At 35.5% G+C, this 19,008-nt stretch overlaps 2 protein-coding genes across 3 annotated transcripts; both read right to left on the bottom strand.

Annotated features, from left to right (window-relative positions):
* Positions 1–2,489: 2,489 nt before the first annotated feature.
* On the bottom strand, positions 2,490–7,427 carry mrgbp (MRG/MORF4L binding protein). The gene is made up of 5 exons (XM_087782232.1): positions 7,216–7,427; positions 5,393–5,514; positions 5,233–5,314; positions 4,447–4,521; positions 2,490–3,602 (listed from the first exon to the last, which is right to left on the bottom strand). Exons 1-5 carry the CDS (start codon positions 7,355–7,357, stop codon positions 3,373–3,375), a joined length of 651 nt encoding a protein of 216 aa, XP_087638358.1. The 5' UTR covers positions 7,358–7,427; the 3' UTR covers positions 2,490–3,372.
* A 756-nt stretch (positions 7,428–8,183) lies between these two features.
* Positions 8,184–18,802, bottom strand: hm13 (histocompatibility (minor) 13). 2 transcript variants are annotated; one of them, XM_087781665.1, is made up of 12 exons: positions 18,464–18,802; positions 16,489–16,524; positions 15,207–15,305; positions 15,056–15,138; positions 14,876–14,964; positions 13,684–13,769; positions 13,479–13,604; positions 13,334–13,391; positions 13,111–13,231; positions 12,905–13,007; positions 11,730–11,815; positions 8,184–10,060 (listed from the first exon to the last, which is right to left on the bottom strand). In XM_087781665.1, exons 1-12 carry the CDS (start codon positions 18,674–18,676, stop codon positions 9,988–9,990), a joined length of 1,173 nt encoding a protein of 390 aa, XP_087637791.1. In that variant the 5' UTR covers positions 18,677–18,802; the 3' UTR covers positions 8,184–9,987. The 2 variants fall into 2 exon arrangements, with proteins under 2 accessions (XP_087637791.1, XP_087637792.1); XM_087781666.1 differs by lacking the exon at positions 16,489–16,524.
* Between the last annotated feature and the right edge of the window lie 206 nt (positions 18,803–19,008).

Raw genomic sequence — 19,008 nt, 5'->3', positions numbered from 1 at the left:
CTTAAAAAAGACAAAATATGTCCAAAAAAAAGCTTTAAAAGACGCTGGAGTCGACTGTATCCTCTCATCCTCAGTCATAACTGGGCTTGCAAGAATTTATTGTTATTTATTTGTGGAGGTGGTAACGACTGCTGCCATCTAGCGGCGAGAGGTTTTATTGCAACACGAAAATGAACAAACCTCGTTATTGAATATAATTGTACTTTTTTTTAAAAACCCACTTAATTGAATGTAAATAAAGATTATAAAATATGATTTGAAATCACAATAAATAAAATAAAAAAATATTACAAAATACATTTTGAGTAAAAATATAAAAATAAATACAGTGCTTTTGAATATCGATATAGTATGGTGACATTTTTTTTGGATAAATAATGGTATATTCTTTTTTTTTCCCCTCACAATCCTAATACTTTGTATGTTTGGTTTGGTTAGAATATTATCAAGTTTTAATATAAAATAAATGCATTTACTCTTGTAGTTGAGCTGCAGCGTCGCAGCAAAGTAGCCGTGGTAAAGTGAATTTAGTATTTATGGAATACATTATTAAAAAAAAGAAAATAAGATCATGCTTTATAAGAATCGTATATCAAATTCTGAAGTACAATAATTCACTTAGTTGAACTTTGAATCTGTTCTCCAATATTACAACACAAAAAAGTAGCAAAAAACGTGTGTTTTGATAAACTATTTATTTTTTTAATAATCTCATATAAATGCACCTTTGTTCCCCCAAAATATCTTTTTATATTCAATGAAAACAAATGTGTTTGAGTCACCTGGACCCTGAGCTTAGGGTTAAATCTTTTCGTGGGACAACAAGTTCTCACAAAAATGACAAATACTGAGGAAAACCAAAGTCACATTTAGATACTGATAATAAATAATAAAAAATATATACATTTGTACATGATCTTTGACCTCATGAGGGCCACATAAGTAAAGGTCATGATAATGTTAAAAAATAATAATAAATGACAATAAGCCAAATTATCTTTTTTTTATAATTAACATTTATCTCTTTTTGGACTATAAGATACAAAAATACAAGTTCTAAAAACGGCACATGTGTTTGAGCTAAATAAACTAAACGAGAAAACTATCTTAATATGTTGGTGATATTTGTTTGCTAAGTTAGTAAAGTAAAAAAGGATACTTCTAAAACTACCGTTATGAATATAAAAAACAAAAATAAAGTAGGTTTTACGTGATAAACGTGCTTAAATTGCTCTGTTTTAAATATACACAATAATGAGCTTCACCTGCTAAAAACCACACTTTTCCAAAAAGTAATTCACATGTGAAACTCTTTAAACTAAACTTATGAATACAAATTTGCAAGTACAACATGTATTCAATGTAATACTCAGCTTGCATTTAATGAAATACTCACCTTGTATTCGCAGTAGTACCTCGGAGAAACAGAGGCTAATAGCTAATTAGCTAATAAGTGCTCAGCTGCGAGTTGTGTCTACGGAAGCCCCACAGCGCCACCTGTAGTCAGACCACCATCACGGCAGAATGTAGGAAAAAACGTTTGATAAAACAAAAACAAAAAAATGATTATTTCATTAATATAAAGGTCATAGATTATTGTAGAGAAGGGAAAGAATTATAAGTAAATAATTTGTTTTACGTTGATATTATTTTATGATTTAATTTATTGTGTTTAAATAATTTATTAAAGCTACAATTTTAACTTTTTTTATTTATGTAACATTTTAATATTTATTTTTTATTCACAGAATATTTCATTAAGTCTATTACGAGGAGATTCTTGCAGTTTAAATGGTCAGTCCATTATCGAATATATTTGTTTTTATGCGAGAAAAAAAGACAGTTCGCCCACTGACTTGTTTACATAATCCAGTATGAATAAACATGAGATGATTTCAGAATAAACATAGAAAGGCAGCAAGTGGGGTAAAAAAAATAAAAGAAAGTGCTGGGAACTCTTGTCGACCATGAATATTCATTCACAAGCATTTGTTTGCTCACTCTATCACGTTTGTCTTTCTCTCAGTCTGAGTGACAGCTCTCTCAGATTGACTGACACCCACTTCTCCTTTACTTCATCTTCATTCTATCTCTTTTCAAGGAATTTCCCAGGGATTGGAACATTAAACTCAAACTTCCATTTCACTTTTAACTAGTCTATAAACCAATCGCACCTTTATTTACCTTATTACACATTATTTACTGACCAATTTATTATATATATAAATATTTAAATTATTGACACTAGTATATACTTTGCCCCCTACTTTATTGCCTTTTTATGTTGCGTTTTCTTCATAGTTTTCGTCATCATTTTTACTATGATTTTTTTATTCATAAATCATCAAAACATTCCAATATAAATTGTGATCTATTATTGTCATCGCTAATCACGTTTCCTAAAAAACAGCACCCCCTTGTGGCCACAGGCAAAAACGCAGCTGGATTAAGATTTAAAAACAAATTAAAATTCACAAAAAAATGAGTCGTCGTTAATAATATTTTTAATGTTACAACCAGTAAATGATCCATTTAACCTTCTTACAAGTAAGAGCTAAACATGTAGGCGCCTGGAAGATGTTTTGCAAAAGTCTTTTTTTTCCAATAACCAAAACAGTTCTTACAAAAAATGTAGAAGGCATTTCTTTTAAATGGCAAGATGAGAAAAAAAACATGCAGAGAGTTTCAAGTTTATTGCAATTTATCAAGTGAGAACAGGTGCTGAGAAGCAGTTCCTCGGGGGGGAGATCATAGAAGTAGAAAACTAAACAGAATGAGATAGAAAAGAAAAGGTTTAATTAATTTGAACCTGCTTTGTGAGTGATTTAGACTCAAGACTACGTGAAGTATTGGTTGAGAAGCAAACAGGAGGTAGAAAGTTAGATGAGAACATGCACGGCAGAAGTCGACAGTGAACTGAACTTGGTCACCTACTGAGTAACTGAATATTTCCTTAATAAAAAAAAAAAAGAAAAGACGGTAGGTTTTAAAATCATTTCAGAATAAATAAAAACCATCACACGTTTCATTGATTTCAGAAGCTACAACTACTCCAAAAGTCGCTCTACTTTAAGTTTCATACAAACCTTGACCCGAAAAAAACATTAAAAACAATTCATCAAAATTAAAATGTAAACTCGTGGCCTCCCTCTTGACGCCAAGCAAGACGGCGGGGGCCACTGAACGTTTGCTACAGAATATAATATGATCACACACGACGGGACGAACAACATTCAAGGCTCTTAAGATCTGTTTTTGTTTTGTTTTTTTTGCAGCAGTGATTCGCCGTCGTCACGGCGACGACTACTCCTCCGGTGCGGCGATCAGTCATGGAATAAGAGGCTCACAGGTTTCGGTGTTTCCCCGGGGGGCTCAGGTGCGCCTCCTTTTGGCTCCTCCCGGACTCGCGGGGTTGGAGGACGACAGTAGCTTATCGGCGGCTCGACTCCTTTTCCGCTTCTCGGCCTCCTTGGCGCCTCCTCCTGCTGAGGGCGCCGCGGCGCTTCCCTCACTTCCGCCTTTCTCCTTCTCCCGTTCGCGCTCGCGCTCCTTCTCGCGGCTGTTGCTTATTCGCTCCGACATCTTCACGGATGAGTTGCTCCCTGTGTGGTAAGACAACATTTTTCAAATCTGGCACAAATTTGACATTGACATTGTGACCTATAAAGACACCAGTGTTCAGGATAAGATACAACAAACATTATAAACAAACATTATTAAGATATAAAAAAAAAAGAGAAGAAAAGACAATATAAAAATCAAACTTCTTTTCAGGTGTGAAAATATTTTTTTCCTACACGTGTACAAGTAACAGCTTGTAAGACACAAAAGTGTACTATATAAGGACAACAGGGTTCTATCTCCATTCAAACTACTCCTAAACCCATTACAGCAAAGCCCTTCCAGTAGTTATCAGACACATTATTATTTAATAATACCTTCATTTACCACATCTTCAGACTATAAGGCTCACAAATATCCACAGTTTATTAGCCTTTTTTTTTTTATTAATTGTGTCGTACATACGGACCTCAAACCAATTTTATCTGTAGGCTCCGCTGTAATACGAAGCTGCATAATATTTATTTTGTACTTTATGGACATTTTAAACCATTTATAAGTACAAATAAAGCTTAATTACTTACTTATTTATTACTTACTGTATGTATGTATGAATAAAAACTATTGAACTAGATGATCTTTTTAACAATCGTTCAGTAAAAGCTTTGTCAAGTCATGAACAAAAGTCTCAAAAACTTTATTGAAACCACAGTCTCTCGTCACATGACCAAAACACACACGCCCCATTGGTCAACAGCAGTTTCGGGGGGAAAAGGTAGAGAGAAAAAAAACCTGTCGACTGCTATAGATTTTGCAAGAATAAATGGCATTTTAAACAAGAAGTGTAAAATAAGTATAATAATAATAAAAAAAACGCTTGATCACCTTCTTCTTGTGTAGCGGGAGGTTCCCTCTCCATCTTGAACTCCTCTTTGGCGTCGTCCTCTGAACCCACTTTCCCTGAAGACGTGCAAAAATATGAAGCTTAATACCACGACAAACTCACATTCTCCTTCAAATATTGAATAAACTTCAAGTTTTTCTTAGTGTAAAACACATTTAATTGTTGCCTTCAATTGCTATTTTTTAATGCAGAAGTCAAGTTAAGAAATATTAAGTTTAATATAATTAAAAAATACATTTAAGACCAACTCGACAATCAACCAAAACTTGAAAAATAAATTCAAAACAATTAAAAGGTTCAACTGAATTACTTTTCTTGACTCTTATAGTGCAGATCATATTGACCCGAAAGGCCCGAAAACAAATGGGTACTGCTTGTGCCGTTTCTGGGTCAAGGTAAAAACAAGGGCTATCACAAACACATTTGTTTGCGGGCCTTCGAGTCACCTTGACCCTGAGATAACAAAATGAACAAATAAATGTTGCCAAAAATGTTGAGATTTGAAAAAGGGATAACAAGTTACTTATAATGTTTTCACGATTTTAAATTATGATTTTATGGAATTTAATGCCAATTAAGGCCTTATTTTTGAGATTTATACACGTTAAGTTTTTCCAAGAATCCACAGGAACTCTGTCTCCTTTAAATACCGAATAAGCTTGATGTGTTTTCAGTATAAAACACTAAAATTTGGCCTCCACTGAGAGAAATACTTCTATGATATGCTAACATTTATTAAGCGAGTTAAACTAAAACAGGCGTCTCACCTTCCTTCACCTCCTGAATGATGTCGTCTGGTAAAAAGAAGCTCTTCTCATTGTTTGGGAACGGCAGGATTTCAGACTCGTGCTGCACAAACCAAGAAAGTAAATCTCAACATAAGAGCGAAGGTTTCGAACTTCCATCGACCTCGGCGTTGACCCTCACCAGAGCCTGCATGTCGTACATGGTCCCCAGGTGGTCCCAGATGACGGAGGACGAGACCTGGCGTCCGATGTTCTGACTGAACTTGTCTCGGATGCAGATCATGTGGAAATGACGGTTCACGCCTGGAAACAAACCTACGTTATTATCGTCACAGACTTTTGTACTTTGTTGAATCAGTAAACATCCTCAACAATACGTCTTTGATTTGCGTCTTGCAGTTTACTGAGGTCACAGGTTCAAATCCCACTCTCAACACTTTCATTTATTTTTATTGCTTATTTTGTGTGTTGTCTTATTTTTCTGGCCATAAAAGTTTCTTATTATTGATTATTATAGAGACTTTATTGTATTGAGGCTGTAGTAGCAAGACTTGCTATAGTAAGTAAGTAAGTCATTTTTATTTATATAGTGCTTTTCCAGACCAGGGTCACAAAGCGCTTAAACAATCAAAACAATATTCAATAAAGTATATACTTTAAATGTCAAGATAAAACTGAGAACACAACAGGAGTTCCAGAAAATCAAGGAAAAGCCTGAATAAATAAAAACGTCATAATAAGTTTCTTAAAGGAGTCAGTAGATCATCAAACACAGAGGGAGAGGAAGATCGTTCCAAAGCTTAGGAGCAACAGTCTGGAAGGATTTCTCTCCTCTGGTCCAGAACCGTGTTCAGGAACCATCAGTAGATTCTGATCCACAGACCTCAGAGCCCGAGCTGGGGTGTAAGGCTGGATCAGATCAGTGATGTAAGGAGGAGCCTGACCATGAATAGATCTGAAAGTAAGAACCAGAATTTTAAAATTGATCCTGAAAGAAACTGGCAGCCAGTGAAGAGTTTTAAGGATCGGAGAAATGTGAGTTCTTCTACTAGAGCAGGTCAGAATTCTCGCTGCAGAGTTCGGAATCAACTGCAGGCGAGACAGCTCCTTCTTGTTAAGAAGTAATTCGATCTTCCTGTTAAGAAGTAATTCTTAACAATAATTAAATAAAACTTTAGCTTTTTATTCTGGTTACACTACTTGTGTTCCTACAATGTACTGGATTTTTAAACAACATTACTTCCCATCATTACTTGAATAGCTACTGCGAGGTCATGCCAACCGTTTTAAACCCTTCTACTGAGAGAAGATTGAAGAAAATTAAAAGTAAAACAACACATACCTCTATTTTTCTTATTTTTATGTAAAAGTTGAGGCATTGTTAATAGTTTTTAATTAGTCATAATAAAAGATTATCTTGATAAATTGGCTAATTTATCATTGAAAATAGGAAACCTCCATTTTCTTTCGGAGATGTTATTCTGAAGAATGTACTACCTTTGTTTTTCTAGGATTTGTTAGACTAGAAGAGAGATATTGTAATTTACTTTGTTAAAAAATCTGGTTATTTATACAGAACCATTACAGACCATAATGTTTGGCTTATAATTCTGTTTTAAAACGCAACTCTCCATGTTTAGGAATTCATAATACTTGTTTAAGTTAGTTTAAAGTGTCTAAAAAACAACACTATACCCACAAATTGTACAACTCTTCTCCGCAATTGATCCTATATTTACCCTAATATTAGTTATCGATTTTAAATGTAGGTAAAATGGTCAAACAACGGTACAATTCGATTTACAGTCAAACTGCAGCCATTATTAGTTTTGTCCATTTAAAACAATGCATTATTATTGACTGGCCTGAGACAGATTTCTCCTGCAATAACATCGTTATTTACTTTTTTAAATTTAATAATCGATATCGATGATCGGTTCGGTGTTTGAACTTGTTCTCCAGCGACCAGAGGAAGCAGCAGCTGTTCGTCTGTGTTTGTCTCACCGACGGGCTTGTGTCCGATCATCGCGTGAAACAGACAAACCTCCACCTCGTGGCTCCAGACCACCGAGTCCTCTCCCGGCACCAGGGCCGCGTCCGGAGGCTTCTCGTCGGACTGACTCAGCATCACGTCGGCTTCTCCCATCTTGAGCTGCACTTACGGCACAACAGGGACAGAGTCGAAACTCTGGAGCTAAGGAACCGTTGTGGAGCTCGGCAGGCTACCGGATATTTGGAATTACTTCCGGGGGGCCTGATGATTTTCAGAATAAGAGACTCGTCTGACAAGTTTGTTTACCATTTGTTTTTAATATACAGTATATATTTTGTATAAAACGAAAAACCGATTAAGCAACACAATTAATTATTAATGTTTGTATTTTATTGTATTTAAACATGAACCACAGCGTATAATTCATTCCAATACTAAATAATAGTAAATTAAATTATCTTGTTTAAATAATGCTCATTTATTTAGTTTGGAATCTAAGTTCTTTTCGCAATTATTTAAAAAGAATAGCAATTATTTTTCATATTAATAATAATGAATAAACACATATAACTTACGTTTAAATATTTGTTTTAGTGTATGTTTATAATGAAATAATACAATGTACTAAATCGGTAATTGATTGGAAATAATATTCCATATAATATTGCTTTATTATTTATGTAACATATATACTGTGTTTGTACTCTACTGTAATTACTGTATTCCTTTCTTTTATATATACACGTTTTATCAAAAAATGTAAGGTTATTTTAGGTTTTTTTCTCTTGATAAAGTACAGTAAAATTAGGAGTTCAAGTCATTTGAGTAGTTCACTCCACATCCAAGGGAGAGAGTCTAACACAATGACTCTTATTTTATATTTTAAATAAACATTACTTAGCAAATACATATGTTTAGGAAATGATAATTTTTGCAAAAAGATTAAATGTTATAATAAATAAATCACACGTACCATCTGTGATGCTTCTCTATATGGTGAACAAAACACCAAGTTTATTGCAAATAAAAGATATCCAGGCTCATTAAGAGCCATTTGCACAAATACAACCAGAAAGATAAAGAAAAAAAAAAAACTTTTCAGATACAAATGAAGTACTAAACTTTACCAAGAAGAGCATGAACCTTAAACCCTTAACATCAAAAATACATAAAGGATAAAAGCGTCAATATCAGCAATAACAGCAAGCATAAAATAAAAATAATAAGGATGCAGGATATAGATCTTGTCTCCAAGCATCTGTTTGATACTGTAAAATGTGAAGGAACATTCAGAACTTCACAGTGTTACACAAGTCAAAACGTTTTCCAGAACCGCCAACGAGTGACGTCATTGTGTTGAACATTGTGTTTTCAACTATGAGATCCATGTTTTCTTTAGACGCATCTACACACACATTGGTCACAGGAAGCTTCCCTGCTGGACAAGGGGGAACCGTACCAGACCGACAACTGCTCCCCGTCTCAAATAACTCCCTTTGAAATCAGTCGTTCAGGATGAGAATCCCAAAAAACACTGAGCACAACTTACTCATAATGCATGAATTACACTTTAATTTAGAAGGAATATTTATTAGACCAGTGTTTTTCAACCTTCTTTCGAACCGGGGTACACTTTGTCAATCCAATAACCATTTGATTGACATACAGAGCAGCCAATCTCAGCTCTTTTAAATCATTTTTGACTTATTAGGTAAAACACTGGACTAGACGATGGTCTCGGGAAGTATTTTCTACGTAAAGTACATCCTAAACAAACTGATGGAGTCTTAAGTCAACATGAAACCGTGGTGCTCGTAATGTGCGGAATGACTTTTTCTGATGGATAAAAGTTGATATTTGAAATTATGGATAACAAGAAAAAAAAAGAAAAGGCAGCACGACCTCATTATCAAGGATTTCTAATGAACAATTTACGGCTGAAAATAGCCCAAGGGGATCAAACCAACAAAAAGTTGTTGAGCTCGAGTACAAAACCAAAAAATACCTAATTCTAATTATACATTTTTTGCTGCCGTTATCTGGTTATAAACCTTTTATCTTGAGATTCTGAACACTTTTGTTTCGCTCTTCATCAGTACCAGAGGCATGTTTACGTCTTCACACGATCAAAAGACTAGAATGTACGACGATCACAATGATATTGTGCTGAGCCTGAAGAAGGACGATGATTTTTCCTTAGCTTGTGGAGTAATGACCATGAAGAGTACATTCAGTATTCCAACAGAAGTGACATGTGAGGAAGATTTTCACTCATGTTTGCACGTCTGGACTGAAGATGATCGACAGCTGATGAGTTCAGTTGCAGGACTCCGGGGGACAGAGAAGTCGTAGATTCTTCATATTGAAATAAATAAAATTTAAAAAAGCTAAACTGTTTATCAAACTCTTTTCAAGGCTAGTTTCAATTGAAATGTTCCCCATTCCATCGACAAGCTGCAAACACACAATATTGATTTATCTTTTTAACGGAAACACGTGAAGGTTTCAACCCCCAAAAAAACCATTCTCTGGGGGTTCCTGTGCGAGTGCAGCGATCGGACGACGGAGGAAACTAGGCACAGTCTGAAGTGACAATAACAACAACCTCTACATGATCACCACTGCTAACGTGCGCAGCCGTTTTTACTCATGGTGACACAGAAACACAAATGTTGGCAAATTTGACTCCTTTACGCAGGAAATTCACCAGGAGTCGTTGGGGCGACGCTCCAGTGAACCGTGGCTGCAGCAGCAGGTCGGATGAAGGGGGGGATCGATGAAAACTATTGGTCCTTTTTATCAGATTCTGAGGATTCTTCCTTCAGTGCCAGATCCTCAGGAGAAGTCTCTTCGTACCTGGACGCAGACGGAGAACGTTAGAACAGAGCGCACCAAGAAGTCATTGTTTATACAGAAATGAATTCTAATATACAAACGATAAATCCTGCCATAGTGAGTTTCTGGATCAGCAAATAAGTGAGAAGAACATTTAGACCAAAAGTTTAGAAGTTTCAAGTTTTGTTTTCAATCACACAAAAAGTTAATGACAACAAATTGAAATAATTACTTCATTATTATAATGTAATTATCATTACTATCTGTAACCATCACTCCATTGAGAGTTAATATAAGTTTTATTGAAACACTTTATTTCTCTACGGAAGTCGATTTTTTAATGATTGAATTCACTTTAAAACGTTTTTACTAAAATGCTGTTTTCTTAATCATTCTACTATTTGTTTGGTAATAATTTATGCATTAAAAGGTTGAATTTGTTTTTATTATTGTATGATTATTAATTTGTTTTTCATATATGTAGTTTGATGTTCAAATTTAAATTATTTAAAAGTAAATAATCAAACACAGCTTTTTTAAATTCAATACTAAGTTTACATTATCTGGTGGCAATATTATCCCAGTATTTTAATACTGAATTTAAAATGCTACAAATTAAAACAAATATTGGACGTTGACGATTTACTTTGAAATCATTTAAATTTGAAAATCCAACTATATGTGTAAAAAAAGGTAATATAATTATGATTTTTTTTTGATATAGTAATTATTAAATAACAAATACAAAGCTTTAAAAAAAAGGGGGCACCAGATAATGTGAATTTAATATTTAATTTAAAAGAATATTTGGTTTTGAATACCAAACTTAAAAGGAAAATATATATTTTTTATTGTATTTACTTAAATTTAATATACAATGATATAGAAATTATTGAATTAAATGATTTGCTTTCAAAATAAAAGTTTCAACATTTAACAGTTTTGTTTTGAATATTCTGCTCGTCCTGATTTACTTCCATAATTTCATGCCTAATCCAGCATAACTTTATTTAGTTTTTTTTAGTTTCTTTATAATTGCAAACATCAGCAATCTCTGTTTCTAAACTTAAACTATTATCTTTAATATCAACTTAAACATACATCTGTTTTGACAAATAAAATGTTGTGACACATGATTTAAACGATGGTGATGTTGAGAAATGAAAGGGTGAGATGGCTTCAGTCGGGGGAGAAAAAAAAGGGGTAAATGATAAATGGATGGTTGGCTGATGGAGCTCATTATCCAGGGCCAAATTACCCATCAAAAAGGGGGTGTGGCCTCTACATGGAGGTGGGCTGCAGCCAGCGGCGGCGAGGGGAGGAGCCCGACCCTGAAGAGGAGGCGTCCATGCAACTAGCCAGGCTGGAGGGAGAGCCACTGACAGTTGGGAAAGAAGTGAGCCGAGGAGAACCGGGGAGAAACTCCTCCGCCGACTCAAAACTAATCACGGGGGACGTGGAGGGAGGAGGAGGAGGAGGAGAGGAGAGGGATGGAGGGAATAAGGAATGAAGAGAAAGATGGCGGTGAGTGTTACTTGAAGTCAACAGACTAGAGAAGAATTAATGATCATGAGAGAAAACTATTTTAAATCCTCTAGTTTGCATTGAAAACGGTCGTAAACTCGTTTCCATGGTTACTCGAGTGAACGCCTCTTTGACGTGAAGCGGATCAGTTGTCACGGTAACTCACCTGAACATCTCGGTGAGCTCTCCTTTGAGCATTGCTACGAGGACGGGGAAGCCGATGCAGGCGGGCACCAGGTAGAGGAGGGCGGGCTGCAAAACACACAAACAGTTGAGTCGAGTTGTAAGAAATTAGATTAAAATGAGATTAAAATTGTGACCCATGATGAATTTGTGTCCGAAACAGGATTTTGAAAGATTTCAGAAAACTTACTGATGGTAATAAAAGTTAATACAATGATATACGTACGTTTATCAGCATCAGAATATTGAACATTTAATAGTTTGAGACAGTTTTTTTTTTTATTGAACTTAAATTATTCTTTTGAATCATTTAATTCTATAATTTCTACATAAAAACAGATTTTTTTTATATTTTAAAAATGAAATAATTATTTTTACACAGAGTTTGATATTCTTCTTCCAATAAATAAAAAAAGCAGAAATTTAATATATATACATTTTTTAATTTTTAGCTTTTGAACTTCCATATAAATTGTCAACATATAAATTGATAATTATTGATAATATAATTGATAAATATAAGTTGTTGTAAATATCATTTTATCACACAGACTATTTAGGCATATAAAAATCTAATCACCCCCAAATCAATTCAACACACACACACACACACACACGCACACGCACACGCACACACACGCACGCACACGCACACGCACACACACGCACGCCCAGACTCCAACAAAATGACAAAAAAATAATGAACGGAAACACAAAATTAATTTAAAAGATTAATAAATAATAATATTAATAAAAAAAACAAAAAAACATTTGTTAACAGTGTGTGGTTGAGTTTAAATGGCTATGATTTTAAACATATTGAATTTGAATTATTGTAATTAAAATATTTGATTTTATGTGTAAAAAAAAAAAAAGCATTCATTGAAAAATGTATACATATATTTTCCAATTCATTATTTTTTTTACAAAAAAGAAAGACTCTACTTTTCTTTTTTTTTTTTACAATTTAAATCAATAATTTGTACAAAAACAAGAACTTATAATTCTTGATAATGATATAAGAAATTAAATGTTCAACTATTTAATATTGTGATGGCACTGATAAACTTCAACAGGATATTAATCAAAATAAAATTTAACAACACAGAAAACAAAGTGATACTTGGCGTGTTGTTGGTGAAAAGTGAAAAAACTCACCTGTGCATGTTTGAAGGTGTGCATGACGAAGATGGTGAGGCCCAGTCCGAAGATGTAGGCCAAGAAACTAGAGTAGAAATAAGTCCTGCTGTTCTTCTTCAGGCTGCAACGACATGGAATCTCATCAGATCTCAGGCGAGGGGGAAGACGTGAATTATTAAAAACATCAAATGCTGCCGTTAAAAAGAAAGTAAACTCGACACTACCTGACGTCGAAACGCAACAGCAGGGCGATGAATATTCCTGGGATGACGATATCGCCGAGGCCGAGCATCGCAAAGTTACTGGCGTCCAGACCTCTTTCCAACAAGTCCTGGGGGAAAACCACTGTGGAGACATTGACCCACTATTAACTACATCCCAGGCATGGAAGAACCAAACGGAGAAATGGATAAAGATTGAGAAAAAGAGAGAGAAATGAAAACATACATTTGATCGGTGCTTCAAATGACTTGGCAACAGTCACCATGACATTAGTGCCGAACACCTGGAGAGAAACAAGAAACAGAATATTAGATACTTTTTATAGAAAGTAAATTGTCCCGTTAAATCAAGAATAATGAAGAGCATTTACCCAGAAGACGTCGTAGACGAACAGGCCGCCCAGCAGGATGCAGCCGGTGCTGACGTTGTTCAGGTGGAGCAGTTCGACTCCGTTCAGAGCGAAGGCCAGACCGAACAGGTTGTTGGCGATCCAGTGCTGCATAAAGACATGAACGCTCACGATTAAACACAAGGATCCTACATGTAGCAGATGAAAATGTTGAATTAATATTGACCTTCTTGAGCAGGTACCAGACGCCCACGACTCCACTGATGATGAGGCAGATGAGGTTCTTCGTGTCGAACTCGTAGTTGAGAATGTCTGTGGAAATTTAGATCATACATTTAAGAAAATCTGGTTATTAAAAAATGTACAACATCCCTTCATTTGTGAATGTATCGTATCAAAACGGAGAAAAATGTCACTTTGATTCCGTTCTTCTTCCATAATTCAAATATTATATTCTTTTATTTTGGAGGTGTATCATTATAGAGCCTCACCGAGTGACACTAAGGAGAGTAGTGGTGAAGTAGTACTACGGGGACACGCGGAGAAGTACTAGTGTAATACTGCTTTTCTTCCACGCAATAACACTGCGCATTTCTTAAGAATAATGCTGCTGTTTTTCGCACAGTAATAACACCTCTCGGAGTAATAATACTGTTCCTCTAGGAGTAATAACACTAGGACTTTCGGAGTATTAACACTGTGCCTATCGGAGTAATAACACTGTGCCTATCGGAGTATTAACACTAGGACTCTCGGAGTATTAACACTAGGACTCTCGGAGTATTAACACTAGGACTCTCGGAGTATTAACACTAGGACTCGCGGAGTAATAACACTAGGACTCGCGGAGTAATAACACTAGGACTCGCGGAGTAATAACACTAGGACTCGCGGAGTAATAACACTAGGACTCTCGGAGTAATAACACTAGGACTCTCGCAGTAATAACACTAGGACTCTCGGAGTAATAACGCTGCGACTCCAGGAGTAATAACACTGCGACTCCAGGAGTAATAACACTGCGACTCCAGGAGTAATAACACTGCGACTCCAGGAGTAATAACACTGCAACTCCAGGAGTAATAACACTGCAACTCCAGGAGTAATAACACTGCAACTACAGGAGTAATAACACTGCAACTCCATTAGTAATCCCACAGTGACTTGCAGTGACTGATAACTACTGGAAGGGCTTTGCTGTAATGGGATTAGGAGCCGTTTGAATGACACCTCTACCTCCCACACCTTTCAACCGTCAAATAAATCAATAAAACTTCTCCATGTTTAAGGCAACCATCATGGTGGAATAGTATCTTCATTATCCGATTCATTACTAATCTGCATTTTATTGATAAACACACGACTGTCATACAGTTACTATGACAGCACTTATTAAACGACTGAACAGCAAGACTCGCCTTCTTTGGACTCTCCCACGCCCTGAGTGAAGAGGAGCTGGTACTGTTTGTTTGGTATCGACGATGGAAATATTCTGGACATAAATGGACTGAAATGAGAAGCAAAGGAACCGGTTGTTGAATCAACAATTTTGCAACAAAGTGAATAAATTAGCGATTAAAGTCACAACTTGAATCTACCTCATGGTGTGAGACAGAGCCAGGACGCCGAGGGCGAAGAAATAGATGGACAGCAACAGGTTGATGTACTCTTGAGAAAACACCTACAAGGAAAACAATCATACTTCATTCAATTATGTTTTTAAAGACTTCAATATTAAAGACAAGTTACCTTGAAGAATAGATAGAGTCCAAAAAGAGTACAGCTGGCGATGATGGGAAACCGGGCTGCGTCCCGACTGGTGATCGTCTCTGGCATTTCTGAAGCGTTCTGAAGAGACACAGAGACGGACGTCGCAGAGACATTGATTTTTTTTTTATCTTCAGAAGTATTTCAGTCAAAACTATATTAATGCTTAACTTTAGTTTTGGTTCAATGAGTGACTGCATTTCTTGAGCAGTTCTAATCCAGGTTATTTAAGTTAATATGATTCATGGAACCTTCAAGCAAAAACCCTCAGTGTGCACAAGAACCAGTTTGAAGTTTCAGTTCTAGTTAGTTTGTTAGTATTCATTCACAGACTACATTTCGTTTAGCCTGAGTAAACAAAAAAAAGAAGAGAAAGAGAAAAACATATTTAGGAACATTAATGAAATCAGAAAGGGGTAAGATACACATCTCTGTATATAATAAATTAATAAAACCTTATGATAATTTGTTTAAGTATTTACCAAGTATTTCTTATTTATTTATAAAAAATTGTTTGCTTTACTTTTGTCGCCGCAACAAATAATTACATGGTTGTGTTTACAATACGTTTTCTGAATCAGAGTATCTGTAAATGATAGGCTTGTTGGGTTTACACAGTAGCTCTTTACAGAAGATAACTATATTAAAAAGGAAATGAGACATGTTCTGCTCAAGGTTTCTGCATGTTAATCAGACCTTTTTTCCTCGTCATTAAAGTAAGTTTGGACCCGTTAGTCTCTTCTCTCATTAAGTCATTTTAACTGTAAAATGTCTTATGATATGAAAATAAAATACAATTAAATTGATAACAAAACGAGAAGCCGAGTTGATCTCGATAAAACACAGTTTATTCTTTTCTCTACATATCAAAGGCAGCCATTTTTAATATTTAGGTTCAACCGTCACTCCTTCATTATGAGTAGACCTTCAGCTTACCAAAAACGAGACAGAAAAACAATTTGCATTTCAATTTGCATTTCTTACAAACTTACAAAGATAAGCAGGATCTATTTCAAGTTCATTCTTATAAACGGGTGAAAAGCAGAAGTAGCATGACAATGTTAACACCCCGAAATAATAGATGAAACAACTTATAATAAATTATAAATGAGTCAGTTAAGAAACTAATGCAGCTTTTTGTGTGAGGGCATATCGTCATTAAAATACACACTAAACCTCTCTAAACCTAAATCCATTATCTTTACTCTTCACTCAACCAGAGCATGTATGTAGGCTGTATGTTCAAGGCGGTTCTCATACTCACTCTGAACCCAGATTCGTACCCATTTTCTCCGAGCTCCTATCACGGACGGACAAACATGCACAGACACGGACGAGACAGGAAGGGAGGGAGAAACAAGGATCAGAAAAGCAACAGAAGAAAAGCAACGCAGAGCTGTACATTATCTTGCAGGTGCAGGAACGCAAACATAAATTTGGCGACAGAAAGAAATCAGTTCTGAAGCGTAAAATAATGAGGGAAAGAATTGCGCAAAAAAAAATAAAGAAGTATGATGTCAAAGCACTAGAGAGAGAACGAAGAAATCTAACTCGACAAGAAAAGTGTGTTCATCATCAAAACAATAGAAAAGCTTTTTTTTTTAAATATATATATATATATATATATAAATTTGTGTTAAAAGGTGGGTAAAAATTGTGAGCCTAAAGTTTTCTCTACTTAACGTATTTTCCATTTGTTACAGTTTGCGGTTCACTTTGTAATTCTAGTCACAAAAGTCAGATTCCTTATTAATCTGAATCAAAGCACAATCGCGAACAACCGTATATTCTGACATATTTATAGGCAGAATCCCTTTGACAATCATTCAATCACTATTTTTACAATATATATTTTGTTGAAGAACAGAAAATGCGTCTCTTCAAGTTAGCGTTTCATCAGAATTTTGAGATTACAACTTAATCTAAAGCTTCACAGTTCTTAGTGTTACACAATTTCTAAGACAGAAAATTTCCAATTAAAGCTCCGAGTTAAGACAAGTATAAGCCCTTGTTTGCATCAATATGAATGTTTATTAATTATTTACAATTAATATGCAAATATTAATGGTGAAAGAAAATGTTGATTTACTTAAATGTCGCCGTATTTTTCATGATGTCGTATCGATACTTGAAAATCCGATATTTATAAGAAGATTTATGTTTTCATAGTTGATTTATATTTCAATAAAGCATGTATTAAACAAAATAAAGGGTTGTTTTTTTTATTTCGTTTTATTTACAATTAACACAAGCGTTTACTGCGATGGTTCCATCTTATGTTGTATGCCAGCGCTCATCATTTCTTCTGCAGCGAAAAGTATAACGAAGATCCCAGCGATGACTGAGGATAAGAGGATACCCTAGCAGCTTTTAAAGTTGATGTTTGGACATGTTTTGGTTTTAAAAACAAATGAAAGCAGTTACGACTTCGTCAAGTGTAATGTGGTCTTTAAATTCTGCAACACCAGAGTCAAGTACTCGACAATACTACAAATATATACTTACTACAGGGATATATATCGTATTGTTGCCACTGATATGTATTGTATCGCTTGACTATTGCCAATAATACTTATTTAGCCTTGTATTTACAATATTTTAATGAGGATCCAAACGTTTTACACATTAATATCTTACTGTAAACTGTAAACACATCAAAGGATAAATAAATCTACTTAATTTATCTTGATCTTCTTTCATAAACAAATAGAATAAATCATACAATAATAATAAATTATTTCCCCACAAGAAAACTGTTGTTAAAAGTTGAGTGCAACTGCGCATGTGCTCGACGTATCTACCCAAAAAAAAAAGAAGAGAGCAAACAGATGCAACATGTACACGTCAGTCAACGACAGAAAGTCTTCTGTGGTTTCCTCACTTCGACTGTGACGTTTGACGTCCATCTTCTGCCAAAGTCGAATGAACTGCGACATCGATCCACTTGCAAACATTATTATTTACAAACCCTCACTGACCTCTGACCCCACGACGTCAACAAAAACACGGACCAACAATACGCGGATAAATAAATAAAAAACATACATTTGTCGATTTGAGATGGGATGTCAAACATTTAAACAAGTGAATTCGTGAAGTTAAAACACTCTTTAGTGTTTTAATGCGTTAATAACTTGTTGTTATTTCTATTTCATCCCAACATTAAATGACTCTTGCTAGCAAGAGGCTAACCGGCGGAAGCTAACCGATGAAAGTAAACGTATTTCTGGGGGTGTTACCTTGGACTTGGAGCAGGTGACTGACCGCAGGGCTCCGAAGAAGATGGGCAGCAGGGCCATGACCACCAGACTGCCATATGCCAGCGCGGTGCCCTCCGGGGTGGCCACGAATTTGGCCGTAGCGTTGAGGGTCTCATTCTGGCTCGGGTCGGAACCATTGAGCGCGTCGATGATCACCGAGGCGGCGGCGGACACTTGCTCTTCCGCGGACATGGTTCCTCGGGGTTTCTTCTCACAAGGATCCGCGGCTGATGCTGGAGATGTGGCGGCGAGTGACGGAGACGCGGAGATGGAAACTCATTTATCTTCCGCTGCTACTGAGAGTCTGGATAAGGCCACGTTTGCTAAAGCGGTGAGCAAAGATGGGACTATTGAGAAAGAGGATTACTCTGTTGAGGATTTTAGCATCGTCGATCTAATAAACTTGGAAAAATATCTTAACACGACATAACATCAGACGCGCTACTTAACTATTAATCACAAGATAACACTTTTAATTTGGATTAAAATAACCTTTACCTTAAATAAAGCGCAGCCCTATCTGT

This window comes from Callionymus lyra, chromosome 19 (genome assembly GCF_982586985.1).
Source record: "Callionymus lyra chromosome 19, fCalLyr1.hap1.1, whole genome shotgun sequence".
Lineage (NCBI taxonomy): Eukaryota > Metazoa > Chordata > Actinopteri > Syngnathiformes > Callionymidae > Callionymus > Callionymus lyra.
The sequence above is the reverse complement of the archived record's forward strand: the minus strand, read 5'-3'. Positions and strand labels throughout refer to the sequence as shown.